This window comes from Dendrobates tinctorius, unplaced genomic scaffold (assembly GCF_039654945.1).
Source record: "Dendrobates tinctorius isolate UK_male_01 unplaced genomic scaffold, ASM3965494v1 ptg000004l, whole genome shotgun sequence".
NCBI classification, from domain to species: Eukaryota; Metazoa; Chordata; class Amphibia; order Anura; family Dendrobatidae; genus Dendrobates; species Dendrobates tinctorius.
This window is the reverse complement of record NW_027361672.1, coordinates 11,881,414-11,897,785: the sequence shown is the minus strand read 5'-3', so window position 1 is coordinate 11,897,785 and position 16,372 is coordinate 11,881,414. Positions and strand designations below refer to the sequence as shown.

The 16,372-nt window shown below is 43.0% G+C and overlaps 1 protein-coding gene across 6 annotated transcripts in view; it reads left to right on the top strand.

Moving 5' to 3' along the window:
* The window catches only part of LOC141082037 (cytidine monophosphate-N-acetylneuraminic acid hydroxylase-like), a 296,760-nt gene that overhangs the window by 200,395 nt on the left and 79,993 nt on the right, over positions 1 to 16,372 (top strand). For 5 of the 6 annotated variants that reach the window (XM_073566144.1, XM_073566143.1, XM_073566148.1 and 2 more), the window contains one exon: positions 7,581 to 7,721. The exons of the other annotated variant lie outside the window; for it this stretch is intronic. In XM_073566144.1, coding sequence (XP_073422245.1) covers positions 7,581 to 7,721 — 141 coding nt within the window. The remainder of the gene's footprint in view (positions 1 to 7,580; positions 7,722 to 16,372) is intronic. 6 annotated transcript variants of the gene reach the window in all.

The window sequence follows — 16,372 nt, the reverse complement described above, 5'->3', positions numbered from 1 at the left end:
GCCAGTGCGCGTGCCCTGAGTAAAGCGAAAGCGTGCTCAAAGCTACCTGTGGAGCGGGCAGCAACCGAATAGATGCGTACTTCAGGGGAAGAGTCTTGAGGAGATCATTTGCATATTCCCAGTGCCTTCTGGGATAAGTGAAGAGTCTCCGCGAGCTCAACGATCACTGGGTTTTGGCCGTTGCAGCTGAAAAGAGGAAATCGGAAAACCAGGGGAAGAGTCTTGAGGAGATCATTTGCATATTCCCAGTGCCTTCTGGGATAAGTGAAGAGTCTCCGCGAGCTCAACGATCACTGGGTTTTGGCCGTTGCAGCTGAAAAGAGGAAATCGGAAAACCAGGGGAAGAGTCTTGAGGAGATCATTTGCATATTCCCAGTGCCTTCTGGGATAAGTGAAGAGTCTCCGCGAGCTCAACGATCACTGGGTTTTGGCCGTTGCAGCTGAAAAGAGGAAATCGGAAAACCAGGGGAAGAGTCTTGAGGAGATCATTTGCATATTCCCAGTGCCTTCTGGGATAAGTGAAGAGTCTCCGCGAGCTCAACGATCACTGGGTTTTGGCCGTTGCAGCTGAAAAGAGGAAATCGGAAAACCAGGGGAAGAGTCTTGAGGAGATCATTTGCATATTCCCAGTGCCTTCTGGGATAAGTGAAGAGTCTCCGCGAGCTCAACGATCACTGGGTTTTGGCCGTTGCAGCTGAAAAGAGGAAATCGGAAAAACCGCGCGCCTGTTGGCGCGCGAATTTTGGCTCATCTTTCATCGTTTTTAAGAAATCTCAAGATGGAAGAGGCCAGGAGCCATTTGGTGAGCTGCATTTCTTGCTACATGTTCACAGATTTACCAGTGGAAAAGCCAAACTTCACATGAGCTTGTGACCCTGTTGGAGGAAAAGTTGCAAAATCTCGAAGAGAGGTTAGCTACGTTGAAGATCATTAAGGAAGGTGAAGAGTTCTTGGACAGAGCAGAATTATCTCTTCATGATACAGAAGGAGAAGAAATTCGAAGTGCACCTGAAGAAACAGAGGAATGGAGACATGTGACCCAGAGAAGCAGGAGGATCAGGACGCAGTCAGCACCCATACTGCTCAGAAACCAGTACCAGTCTCTCACGCAGGAAAACGATGAAGAAATACATCAGGATAAGACTTTGCCAACAAACAGCAACCTTGTACGCCTTCAGAGTCCTCCTGGATGGAGAAAGAAAAATGTTGTGAAGAAGAAACGGAGAGTGGTGGTCATGGGGGATTCCCTGTTGAGAGGAACAGAGGCCGCTATCTGCAGACCGGATATAACTTCAAGAGAAATGTGCTGTCTTCCAGGTGCAAAAATTAAAGATGTGTCTGACAGGATATCAGGACTCTTCAGACCTACAGATGACTACCCATTCCTGCTACTACATGTGGGGACAAATGACACCGCAAGAAACGACCTGGAAACCATCTGCAGAGACTTTGAAGACTTAGGCAAGAAAGTGAAAGAACTGGGAGCGCAGGTGGTCTTCTCTTCCATCCTCCCAGTGGATGGCCATGGAACAAGGAGGTGGACTAAGATTCTGCAGGTGAACAACTGGCTACGTCGATGGTGCCGTCAGCAACGATTTGGATTTCTGGATCACGGAGTGAACTACTTATACGATGGACTACTTGCTAGAGATGGGGTGCACCTTACGAAGACTGGAAAGCAGGTATTTGGAAGTCGCCTTGCTACACTTGTAAGGAGAGCTTTAAACTAGAACAACATGGGAAGGGAAGCAAAAGACCAGAAAAAGCCATACACCTGACAAATGCTATTGAGAACTCTGCTATTAGAAGTGGAAAGGAAGAACAAAGACGAAAGAATCTAATTAATAAAAATATTGGAGAAAGAGAAACCAATCACAAACTAAAATGTTTCTATACTAATGCACAAAGCATGGGCAACAAACAAGGAGAATTGGAACTACTAACACAGGAAAAGAAATATGATGTCATTGGAATCACTGAAACTTGGTGGGACAATACACATGATTGGAATACAAGACTAGAAGGATACAACTTATTTGCAAGAAACAGACTTGATAAACGAGGAGGGGGTGTCGCATTGTATGTTAGAAATGCGTATATCTGCACAGAGATTGAAGCTTCAGAGACTGGGAGTTCTGTGGAAACTGTTTGGGTAAGAATACAAGGACAGAACAATGGAAAGGACACCATTGTAGGCATTTACTACAGGCCGCCTGTGCAAGCTGAAGATATGGATGAACTCTTTATGCATCAAATGGCCAAGTTCTCCAAAAAATATGACATAGTTGTCATGGGAGATTTCAACTATCCAGACATTTGTTGGGAATCTCTCTCAGGCAAAACTAACAGGTCAAGGAAATTCTTATCCTCTCTTGCTGACAACTTTATCTTCCAAAAGGTAAAGGAGAAAACAAGGGGAACTGCTACCTTGGATCTAATCCTTATAAACAGGGAGGAAATGGTTGAGGAGGTAAAAGTGGCTGGGACCCTAGGAGGTAGCGACCATGCTATTTTAGAGTTTTGGATAACTAGAGGCGGAAGACCTGTGAAGACTCGGACGTCAAGGTTAGATTTCAGAAAGGCAGATTTTAAGGGATTCAGAAAGAGAATTGGAGGGATCCAATGGCTGGATATCCTTAAAGACAAAAATGTCCAGGAAGGATGGGAAATCTTGAAAAATGAAATTCTCAAAGCACAGTTGTTAACAATTCCGAAAAGAGGGAAGAATAGGAAGCATTTAAGGAAACCAGGATGGATGAACACAGAACTTAAGCACATGCTAAAAAGGAAGAAAAAAATGTTTATAAAATGGAAAGAGGGAGGCATATCTAAAGAAGAATATAATGCTGTCTGCAGAACCTGCAGGGCACAAATCAGATTATCTAAAGCTGAAAATGAATTGAGGCTTGCAAGAGATGTCAAAAGCAATAATAAAGGATTTTGGGGATATGTCAAAAGTAAAAGAAAAGTCAAAGATGCTATAGGATTTTTACAGGATGAAAATGATGAAATGGTAAGACAGGATGTTGAGAAGGCTGAACTTTTAAATTCCTATTTTGCATCTGTTTTCTCTCAGAAAGGAAATGTAACATCAACTGTTATTCACTGTCCTATTAAGGGAATAGAAGAATCCAGGATATCTATAAACAGAAAGATAGTGAGGAAACACTTAGCTAACCTAAATGAATTCAAGTCTCCAGGTCCAGATGAATTACACCCCAGAGTACTGAAGGAGATAGCAGAAGAAATTTTTGAACCCCTCTCCATAATCTTTGAAAATTCTTGGAGAACAGGAGAAGTGCCAGAAGACTGGAGAAGAGCAAATGTTGTTCCTATCTTCAAAAAGGGGAAGAAGGTGGACCCAGGCAACTATAGACCGGTGAGTCTGACTTCTATACCAGGAAAGATCTTTGAACAAATTATTAAACAACATGTATGTCAATACCTGGATAAGAATGAAGTGATTAAACAGAGTCAGCATGGGTTTGTAACTAATAAGTCATGTCAGACTAATTTAATTTCCTTCTATGACGGTATTACTGATTGGGTGGATCAAGGAAATGCTGTAGATATAGTATATCTTGACTTCAGCAAAGCATTTGACAAAGTCTCTCATACAATCCTTATTGAAAAAATGACTAAGTATGGAATGGACAAGGCAACTGTTAGGTGGATTCATAACTGGCTTAGTGATCGGACCCAAAGAGTGGTCGTAAATGGCTGCACATCCAGTTGGAAGAATGTCTCAAGTGGGGTACCACAGGGCTCTGTCCTGGGCCCTGTATTGTTCAACATCTTTATCAACGATTTAGATGAAGGAATTGAGGGTAAACTGATTAAATTTGCTGATGACACAAAGCTAGGAGGGATAGCTAATACTAGAGAAGAGAGAGAGAGGATTCATAAAGATTTAAATAAACTGGAGAAGTGGGCAGCAACTAACAGAATGGTTTTTAACAGGGAGAAATGCAAAGTACTACATCTGGGCAATAAAAATGAAAAAAGCATATATAGAATGGGAGGAATAGGGCTAAGTGACAGCACATGTGAAAAAGACTTGGGTATACTAATAGATCACAGACTGAATATGAGTCAACAGTGTGATGCAGCAGCAAAAAAGGCAAATGCAATTCTAGGATGTATTAACAGAAGCATACAGTCTAGATCACGTGAAGTAATTATTTCCCTCTACTCCTCTTTGGTCAGACCTCATCTGGAATATTGTGTCCAATTTTGGGCACCACATTTTAAAAAAGACATCAACAAACTGGAGCAAGTTCAGAAAAGAGCGACCAGAATGGTGACCGGTCTGCAAACCCTGTCTTATGAGGAAAGGTTGCAGGATTTGGGAATGTTTAGTTTGCAAAAGAGAAGACTGAGAGGAGACTTAATAGCTGTCTACAAATATCTAAAGGGCTGTCACATTGTAGAAGGATCAACTTTATTCTCATTTGCACAAGGAAAGACTAGAAGCAATGGGATGAAGCTGAATGGGAGGAGATACAGATTAGATATTAGAAAAAACTTTTTGACAGTTAGAGTGATCAATGAGTGGAACAGGCTGCCACGAGAAGTGGTGAGTTCTCCTTCAATGGAAGTCTTCAAACAGAGGCTGGACAGACATCTAACTGGGATGATTTAGCGAATCCTGCTTTGAGCAGGGGGTTGGACCAGATGGCCCAGGAGGTCCCTTCCAATTCTACCATTCTATGATTCTATGATTCTATGATTCTATGAGTCATACACAGATAATAACGCAGTACAAAATCAACAGGCAAACTCACAACGTGAAACAGAGCCGGGTCAGAACCATATAAACAAGCAATAGCAACAAACAGGCACACGGGGGTCAGCACACTAGGCCAAAGGCAAAAGTATAACTGGCAGGGATTGAAGCTACCCAGAGGTTTATGAAACTCTCCCAGAACCAGAAAGAGGCCACAATCATTAACCCCAAGTGTGCAGGTCAAAACCTGCACAGAGCTCCAGACATTAACCCCCGGTGTGCAGCTCAAAAACCTGCACTGGGATCATGACACATACGGCTCCGCTCCGTACACCTCGTATACACGCGACTCCGCTCCGTACACCTCGTACACATGCGGCTCCGCTCTATACACCTCGTACACACACGGCTCTGCTCCTTACACCTCGTGCACACACACGGCTCCGCTCCTTACACCTCACATATTCATGGTCTGCTCCATACACCTCGTACACACACATCTCTGCTCCATACACCTCGTACACACACACGGCTCCGCTCCATACACCTCGCACACGCATGGCTCCGCTCCGTACACCTCACACACGTGCTGCTCCGCTCCGTGTACACACACGACTCCGCTCCGTACACCTCGTACACACACGGCTCCGCTCCATACACCTTGTACACACACGCTCCGCTCCGTTCACCTCATACACACACACGGCTCCGCTCTGTACACCTCGTACACACACACATGGCTCCGCTCCGTACACCTCGTACACAAACATACGGCTCCACTCCGTACACCTCGTACACATGCGGCTCTGCTCCATACACCTCGTACACACACACGGCTCCGCTCCGAACACCTCGTACACCCGCGGCTCTGCTCCTTACACCTCATACACATGCGGCTCCGCTCCGTACACCTCGCACACACACAGCTCCACTCCGTACACCTCACACATTTTCTGCTCTGCTCCATACACCTCGTACACACACACGGCTCCACTCCGTACACCTCGTACACACACACGGCTCCGCTCTGTACACCTCGCACACTCGCGGCTCTGCTCCGTACACCCTGTAAACCCCCTGACCCCACACAAACTTCCCTCATCCAGCATGATGACAACCAGCACAGACAGAAGAGTCCTGCATAAACCAAGGGATGATGCGCACAGGACCTGTGATGAGGTCCAGGAGGGGAGGAGTCAGGGGTCACATGATCAGGGGGCCCTGACTCCTTCCCTCCTGTGACCTCATCAATTACATGCCTCTTGCATGACCTCAGCATCAGCGTGCAGAGGCTAAATTGTAGGTGCTGCAGGTAGAGGAGCGCATATTGCCGCCCCCTGCTGCCTGCCTCTTGAGCAGCTGGCTCAAATCACCTCATTATAGCTGCGGCCCTGACTGGACCAGCAGCATGGTTGCATCACTGGTGTGAAAATCATGCTCTCCAATGCTGCCATCTGAGTGTCTAAATGCTGCTGAGTGTCCCTGCACCATCAGAAGAGCCCTGGCGAATTGAAGTGATCAGTTCCTCTCATCCGCAAGCAAGCGCTCCTTGCCTAGGAAACTGTCCATTTTTGATAGACTGCACAGGTGAAAGGTAACCCAGGCAACAAGCTGTAAACTATAAAATTAAAATTCCCATTCTTTGGAATTCCAAAAATTTGTAATAATAGGTAAATTGCAAAATTACGGTCTTTGTTTTTTACAAGCATTTTGCAATTCTAATTAAGAAGTTGAGACAAGACCTTGAGGCTGTGTGCACACGCTGCGGATTAGGTGCGGATTCATCCGCACGGATTTTGTAAAATCAGCAGGTGAAACCGCAGGTCAAAATACCTGCGGTTTTACCTGTGGATTGCTCTGCGGTTTTGCCCTGCGGTTTTTCATCTCCTCAATGGAGGAGATGGCAAACCGCAGGGGAATCCGCAGAAAGAATTGACATGTCAATTCTTTCTGCGGATTGAAAACCGCAGATAATCCGCACAGAAAATTCCGCACCATATGCATTGCGGTTTTTGATTCCCATAGGGAATCATGGTACTGTACACCGCAGCAAAAACTGCTGCGGGTCCGCAGCGGCCAAAACCGCTGCGGAACCGCAGCAAAATCCGCAGCGTGTGCACACAGCCTAATGGTACAAAGTCCTGTTTAATTGTTAGAAAATGCAAAGCCTTCCAGTTTCAAGTACATTCTGCTCAAATCTCTTATATGGTAACTTCTTGATCCTTATTCGGTGGTAAAAGTTTTTATATAAATATCCCTTATTAAGTTCATCTATGTGCTTGTTAGAAACTATGTTTTATCACAGAGATATGGTCACAAATATTATCTGATGTGTCTGAGAACAGTTTGGTGTCTGTACGCAGCAAAATGTGCAAATACATATTACAGAATAGCTACTCTAAGGCTGTGTGCACACGCTGCGGATTCCGCTGCGTTTCCGCAGCGGTTTTGGCCGCTGCGGACACGCAGCAGTTTTAGCTGCGGTGTACAGTACCATTCATTTGAATGGGAAAACAAAAAACGCTGTGCCGACGCTGCGGAAAAAACCGCGCGGATTTGCTGCGGTTTTGAATCCGCAGAAAGAATTGCATGTCAATTCTTTCTGCGGAAACCGCTGCGGGTTCCTATCTCCACCATTGTGGAGATAGTGAATCCGCAGGACCAAACCGCAGGCAAAACCGCAGATAATCCGCAGGTCTTTGGACCTGCGGATTATCTGCGGTTTTTGCAAAATCCGTGCGGTTTAATCCGCAGCGGAATCCGCAGCGTGTGAACGTGGCCTAATAAGTTCTGCTTGTGTCTAAACCTTTGTGTTTTTAATAGAGTATATGAATGTAGACTTTTTTCACTACAGATACATTAAGGAAACGAACATGAAGAATGACGCCGCAACACTCAATGAACTTATTAATAAAACTTCAAAGGTCAATACATGGACACCGAAGCCAGGAGAAATACTGGATGTGGGCCGGTTACTGAAAGACCCGACTGATAGGTGATTTTTCATTTCAGTACAGGGATTATACAGCCTTATGCAAATAAAGCTTAATCACTGTAAAGTTATAGGTGACCCAGCTTTCTAATATACAGTACTGACATTTTTAATGTCAATGTAGTAATGGCCCGGATTGAGGGGTGGTCCACTGCTTACCGCGCACAGATGACACAGAGACGAGACGGATGCAGGTTTTTGGGTACAACAAGTCCGAGTTTATTTGCCGTCCTCCTGACAACCGTAGCCATACACCGCAGCACCTTTACAGCTCTCCGTATTCAAGCCCGGGTACCTGCACCTTCCTTCTGTTGTAGTGACGTTCCTCGCGGCTCTTTCACTGGGGCTGCCCTAGGCCTATCTACCGCCAGCGCTTCACCAGTCTGAGGTCGTCGTCATTTTGGTACCCCCGGGGCCTCATCTGTTCTGCGGTTCTTTGTGTCGGGGCCACCCCCTGACTTCTTTTCTCCTCAGTCCCCTAGTCGTGCTCCCCACTGCTGTTCATTAGTTTATCCTTCACTGTCTCTTCTCCTCCTGAGCTCCTCCCAGGACTGGAACCCTCTGGAACCCTCTCCTGTCCTATTTATCTCCCTCCTCGGGAAATCCCCTCCTGGGTTCCTGTCTCCCCACCCCCCATGACTAAGCGGTTTCTAAAGCCATAAGCTGCTGTCAAGTCCTGTACTCACGCTCCCCCCTGCCATCTTGTGGTCAAACTTAGGTACTGCACTCCTATTCCATTTTCCCCCAGCTGTTTCCCTTCTATTATTATAAACGTCCATCTACAGTGCACCCAGCATCCCTTCTTCCTACAGACAAGTCCGTCCGTCAGGTCACCTTCCCTACATCAATACAAATAATAGATTATGATAAATTTTCCAGATGCAGAAGATAACTTGGACATATAAAATGATAATACACAATGCACATGGGCAGGAAAAAGCCTTGATACAGAGAATATTAAACTCAAAAAAATTATTATTAAGATACATTTATACATACAGTTGTGGCCACCCCTGCAATTCTGTCAGATAATACTCAGTTTCTTCCTGAAAATGATTGCAAACACAAATTCTTTGGTATTATCTTCATTTAATTTGTCTTAAATGAAAAAACACAAAAGAGAATTAAGCAAAAAGCAAAACATTGATCATTTCACACAAAACTCCAAAAATGGGCCAGACAAAAGTATTGGCACCCTCAGCCTAATACTTGGTTGCACAACCTTTAGCCAAAATAACTGCGACCAACAGCTTCCGGTAACCATCAATGAGTTTCTTACAATGCTCTGCTGGAATTTTAGACCATTCTTCTTTGGCAAACTGTTCCAGGTCCCTGATATTTGAAGGGTGCCTTCTCCAAACTGCCATTTTTAGATCTGTCCACAGGTGTTTTATGGGATTCAGGTCTGGATTCATTGCTGGCCACCTTAGAAGTCTCCAGTGCTTTCTCTCAAACCATTTTCTAGTGCTTTTTGAAGTGTGTTTTGGGTCATTGTCCTGCTGGAAGACCCATGACCTCTGAGGGAGACCCAGCTTTCTCACACTGGGCCCTACATTATGCTGCAAAATTTGTTGGTAGTCTTCAGACTTCATAATGCCATGCACATGGTCAAGCAGTCCAGTGCCAGCGGCAGCAAAGCAACCCCAAAACATCAGGGAACCTCCGCCATGTTTGACTGTAGGGACCGTGTTCTTTTCTCTGAATGCCTCTTTTTTTCTCCTGTAAACTCTATGTTGACGCCTTTGCCCAAAAAGCTCTACTTTTGTCTCATCTGACCAGAGAACATTCTTCCAAAACGTTTTAGGCTTTTTCAGGTAAGTTTTGGCAAACTCCAGTCTGGCTTTTTTATGTCTCAGGGTAAGAAGTGGGGTCTTCCTGGGTCTCCTACCATACAGTCCCTTTTCATTCAGACGCCGACGGATAGTACGGGTTGACACTGTTGTACCCTCAGACTGCAGGGTAGCTTGAACTTGTTTGTATGTTAGGCGAGGTTCTTTATCCAACATCCGCACAATCTTGCGTTGAAATCTCTTGTCAATTTTTGTTTTCCGTCCACATCTAGGGAGGTTAGCCACAGTGCCATGGACTTTAAACTTCTTGATGACACTGCGCATGGTAGACACAGGAACATTCAGGTCTTTGGAGATGGACTTGTAGCCTTGAGATTGCTCATGCTTCCTCACAATTTGGTTTCTCAAGTCCTCAGACAGTTCTTTGGTCTTCTTTCTTTTCTCCATGCTCAATGTGGTACACACAAGGACACAAGACAGAGGTTGAGTCAACTTTAATCCATGTCAACTGGCTGCAAGTGTGATTTAGTTATTGCCAACACCTGTTGGGTGCCACAGGTAAGTTACAGGTGCTGTTAATTACACAAATTAGAGAAGCATCACATGATTTTTCGAACAGTGCCAATACTTTTGTCCACCCTCTTTTTTATGTTTGGTGTGAAATTATATCCAATTTGGCTTTAGGACAATTCTCTTTGTGTTTTTTCATTTAAGACAAATTACATAAAGATAATAATACCAAAGAATTTGTGTTTGCAATCATTTTCAGGAAGAAACTGAGTATTATCTGACAGAATTGCAGGGGTGTCAATACTTTTGGCCATAACTGTACATACAGTACATTAAGTCCAAGTATAACACTTACAAGTGTACTCAGTGGATGAATTCCCCACTGCCCCAATGCATGTTTCGCATTACTTCCTCAGGAGACATGTGTTTTGAGGGCTGGACAGCCAGTTTTCATTTATATACTAGGATGTTTATCTTCTCCATTACTAGACTATACATGTCCACTTTCCATTTAATCTCGGACTCATATCATACTTCCAGTGGGTATATTTACTTACTATTTTTGTCCCCACATTTCAAGCAGTACCTTGCTTTTAAATGTGACATATATTTATTTATTCATTTGTATGCATCTAAATAATACATTTTTTGGCTTTACTATACTCTGTTCCATGGCCTTTTTTTCCTGCCCATAAGTTTTGTATATTACGCATAGTTGTTGAGTTCTGCATCTTTGGTGAGGAATAATTTCAGTGTACAATGTAAAATGCTAAAGAGTATCTTTATTTTATTTCAGTCTATTAAACAATATGTCACTTATTTCAAGGGATTATCTGTTTTTCTAATATTCGGCTAAAACCAATTAAACATTACACTAGTTATTAACCCCTTAAGGACCTGGGAATTTCTCATTTTGGCACTTTAAGGTTTTTTTTCACCTTTTTACAAGAACCTTAACTTTTTATTTTTTTAGTCCATTTACAAATATTTGGGTTTTGTTTTTATGGCGTTCATTGTGCGGTAAAAACGATTTGGAAACATGATTGTCTATGTCAGTCTGATTATGGCAATATCAAACGTGTTAATTTTTTTTTTTTATTTAAGGAGAACCTATCAGCTCACCCATGCCCTTCAACTCAGCAGCATTCACTTATTTATGAGTAATTTCCCTGCCTAACTATCCTTGTATAACGTTTTTCTGTACAAATGAGGTGAAGAAAAGCATTTATATTGTCCCTGTTTGCTATGCTAATTAGGGCTTTGACATGCGCAGGGACATGCATAGTGTGCGCCTCTGAAGACGAGAAGCATACACCCACCTTCTGAGGCACACAGAAGATTGCTTCCGGTCATGCACAGTGCACGTCTCTAAAGCCAGGAACTGTACACCTGCATCAAAGATGCAGTGACACTGCCGGAATGAGTAGTGCACATGCACGAGATTTGCAACAGCTGCAATGTCGTTGCTCATGCAAATTATGTTATCGCGACCACAGGGGCATGATAACATGGAAAGAGGGTTAACTAGTCTGGGAAACTAACGTCCCATCGACTAGTCAAAGACCTCATTAGCATACAAAATGGGGACAATATAAATGTTTTTTAAACCTGATTGTACAGAAAAACGTTATACAGGGATGGTTAGGCAGGAAATTTATTCATAAATATGTGAATACTGCTGGGTTGGAGTGCTTGGGAACCTGACAGGGTCTTTTACAGACCTCGGTTGAAAAATACCAATCTTTCATTAAGGAAAGAAAACAAATACAATTTCAGAGGGATCTTAGGGCCTTTGGGACAATCAGGCATATCATTTTCAAAAAACCAAAACATTGGATATCTCCTCCTCAGATATTGACATCTCTGACATACAAGAGTATAAACCCAGGATTTTCAACAAGCGATAGATGACAGAGACAGGGATGGCAAATAACCAGATGGAGGTATAAACAGAGGGGATCGTTCAGAGGTGGAAATTCAAATCAGCCAATTAGGGATCCTTCTTCTGGAGCTACATCATCTTATTCTACCGCCTTTTTTTTTTTTTTTAGAAAGGAATACAGGCTACTACCTGAGACCGAAGGCCAATTAAATCAAGGCCAAATCATTAACTTGTCATCCTATACCCTCTCTACAGAAGAGTATCAGGTCCTTTGAAAAGGTCTAATTTTGTTTCAACAAACCAACTTGATTGCTTTGGCTGGACAAAAGATGTTAATTTATTTTTCAGGAAATTAAAATGGAAAAAAAAAATTTCTGCGTCATGACCAGGAACAGTGTCATAAACTGAGACTTAAGGAGGACAAACTCGAGGGATATAGAGCTCTTGTTGACCTTGTAGAAGAAAATGAAAGATGAGGAGATGTAGGTCCTTTCATAAGCCTCAGAGATAGAAGAACCAAGATGCCACCATAAGATGCCTCCTGAAACTGGAAGACATCTAAGTTGTTGAGGGTTCCCTCTTAGCCTCTGTCGATGTGGAGGCCCTTTATAGTAACAGCGCACACGAGCATGGTCTTGAGGGTATAAAGCATTTCCTAAGATCAAGATCAGTTGAATGTGAAGGCCATAATAACTTCATTGTAAATCTTTTGAGGTTCACCCTCACTCATATCTTTTTTCTTTTTGACAGGAAGTACTTCCATCTGTTCAGGGGCATGGCGATGGGGATATGCAGATCTGTTCCTGGGCTGGTGGGAGGAAACCATTGTCTGCAGTGATGAACCTAGATGGTGGCATCCCTATATAGGGGTGTGGTATTGGTTCATTAATTATTTTTTGTGATATGGCAGGGAACTAATGATGATTTCCTCAAATGTATTCAAAGGATCTAAGCATCAATTAAGTAAGCCTCAAATTTACTTCCGAACTGGGGATTGACACTACCTTTTTGGATGTCTTAATCCAGAAAAGTACCAATGGGACTCTTGATACACAAATATACCATAAATCCACCAGCACTAATAGCCTGCTCAGATGGGATAGCCACCACCTATTAGCCATTAAATGTGGTGTCCCAATGGGACAGTTCCTGAGACTGAGAAGGAACTGCTCCGACATGGATGACTTTCATACACAGGCTATTAATACTGTATGAGTAAGACATTCTGTGACAAAGGATACCCTCAACATATTGTTGAGGCAGCATTAACACATGCTCAATCCAGTGATAGAGGACAATTACTCCAAACTCAGTCAAAACCTAAGATGACAGAATCTGACCACACTCGTATTATAGGAACATTTGATTGCAAACATATTCTGAGTGTCCTAAAAAAGCACTGGGATATTATGACTGCTGACACCGACCTTGAGGGGATGAGGGTGTTTCCCCCATGTTCACTTTTAGGAAAGGACACTTCATTAGGGACAACCTGGTGCACAGCTTCTTTAAGAGACCTGTCCCAGGAGGTACCTGGTTGGACCGCAAGGTTTGTGGCTTATGGTTTGTGTCAACTGCAAGTGGATAAAAGCTTGGAAGTCCTTTTGTAGCTTATCCTCAGGTAAGAGGTTCTGCCAAAGCGATTTTTGTAATTGTAAAACCATGGGCCTCATATACTTGGCTACCTGTATGTGCCTTTTGGATTACATAGGTAAAACCATGAGAGAATTCAGGAGAAGGGTGGGTGAGCAAATAGGGGAATCATAGAATCATAAAATGGTAGACTTAGAAGGGACCTCCTTGATCATCTGGTCCAATCCCCTGCTCAATGCAGGATTCACTAAATATTTCCAGACAGATGTCTGTCCAGCCTCTGTTTGAAGACTTCCATGGAAGGAGAACTCACCTCCTCTTGTGGCAGCCTGTTCCACTCAGTGATCACCCTGTCAAAAAAGTTTTTTCTAATATCTGATCTGTGTCTCCTCCCACTGAGTTTCATCCCATTGCTTCTAGTCTTTCCTTTTGCAAATGAGAATAAAGATAATCCTTCTACAATGTGACAGCCCTTGGGATATTTGTAGATAGCTATTAAGTCTCCTCTAAGACTTCTTTTTTGCAAGCTAAACATAGCCAAATCCTTTAACCATTCTTCATAGGACATGGTTTGCAGACCGGTCACCATTCTGGTCACTCTTCTCTGAACTTGCTCCAGTTTGTTGATGTATTTTTTAAAATGTGGTGCCCAAACCTGGACCCAGTATTCCAGATGAGGTCTGACCAAAAAGGAGTAGAAGGCAATAATGACTTCACGTGATCTAGACTGTATGCTTCTGTTAATACATCCCAGAATTGTATTTGCCTTTTTTGCTGCTGCATCACACTTTTGACTCGTGTTCGGTCTGTGATCTATTAGTATAACCAAGTCTTTTTCACATGTGCTGTTGCTTAGCCCTATTCCTCCCTTTCTGTATATGCTAATTTTCATTTTTATTGCCCATATGTAATACTTTGCATTTTTCCCTGTTAAAAACCATTCTGTTAGTTGCTGTCCACTGCTCCATTTTATTTATATCTTTTTCAATCCTCTCTCTTTTTTAGTATTAGCTATCCCTCCTAGCTTTGTGCCATCAGCAAATTTAATCAGTTTACCCTCAATTCCTTCATCTGAATCATTGATAAAGATGTTGAACAATACAGGGTCCAGGACAGAGCCCTGTGGTACCCCACTTGAGACATTCTTCCAACTGGATGTACAGCCATTTACGACCACTCTTTGGGTCCGATCACTAAGCCAGTTTTGAATCCACCTGACTCTGGTTAATCACTTCATTTTTATCCAGGTACTTACATACATGTTGTTTAATAATTTGTTCAAAGATCTTTGGGGTACAGTTTTTAGAATGGTGTCATTTTTGGCTATTTTCTGACTCACTGGCCTATAGTTCCCTGGGTCCACCTTCCTCCCCTTTTTGAAGATAGGAACAACATTTGATCTTGTCCAGTCTTCTCGGACTTCTCCTGTTCTCCAAGAATTTTCAAAGATTATGGAGAGTGGTTCAAAAATTTCATTATCTCCTTCAGTACTATGCGAGGTAGTACCTTCAGAGGATGTGAGGTTCCAGCGTGATACTCCACTGGTGAGATACATGAATAGTGTTCACACGGGCAATTTAAAAGAAATCTCGCTTTGTGTTGTAGAAGTTGTTAGACCAAATCCCACAGGAGGAGATTTTGATTAAAATTTTCTGAAAAAAGAATGTGGGTGGATCTTTTGCATGGACTCTTTGGCCCACATAGGGATGAAAGAGCAATTATCGTATGTCTGTTTTTAATAAAACCAACCTACCTGTTTGACCTAAATATTCAAAATTTGACTGCCCTGACTAGTATTTTCCCCATTTTTTCTATGGGGTTCACATATTTATGTGATGATTGATGGTTATCTTATTCTATTATATTTATCCTTTATTGTCTATGACTAATAATAATAGATGCTTTAACATTAGGGGCTATGACCTTTCTGCCCTTGTATAGGGCAAGAATTATTCTTACTCTGTGCCTGCATTACCTTCCGACATGCGCAGTAGGATGCCAGGAGGTGCCTGGACACATCCGGCTCCTCTGCAGCATCCTGCGTTCCACCTTGGAATGCATAGCTTCCCCACATGCACATGAAGCACTGTAAGACAATGACGCAATTCCGATTATCCCCTTCCGGTGATGCGCCCATGCCGGCACACAACGGGACCGTCTGTCTACGTCAACATACACCATCAGACAATTTTCAAAAAATTACTACACTGCACTTACAGACCAAGATCTCATTATAGATAGGATCCACAGACTTCCCAAACCACGGAATATCGATAAAGATCTACCTAGAGATACCATCTTAAGGGTACACTTCTTCAAGATCAAGGAAAAAATTAAAAAGTCGGTTAAGGATCTAGGAGGCTTTCCAGAACCCTATGCTCACCTCCAGCTATTCACAGATCTTTCAAAGGAAACGATTGAAGGAAGAAAGCCTTTTAAGCCAGTCACCTCCACCTTGAGGGAAAATAATATCCCTATAAATGGGGCTTTCCACTTAAACTCTTGGTAATCTACAAAGGAAAGACGACCGTCCTATTCTCATCTAAGGAAGGAAAAGATTTCCTGTCCTACTACAAGATACCTGACTGACAGAGAAACTCCAACTCTCAAGACCCCAGACCTTCTTCAGAGAAGGGATGATCCAATGGAGAGTCCCTGTCTACATACTTACTCACCTTGTTAAAAGGTCTCCCTACACTTCTTGATTATTTGTTCTGTGTATTATATTGCTTATTATTCTTCTTTCCACAGGTTTTCTTACTTATCTACTACTTTATGGACTCATATATCACATGAGATTATTTTCCTTCTAGGAACAGTGTTGTTACGACTGACAGCTAAAGGATGCCTCCAAGGGGATCCTTACACAAACTTTCCCC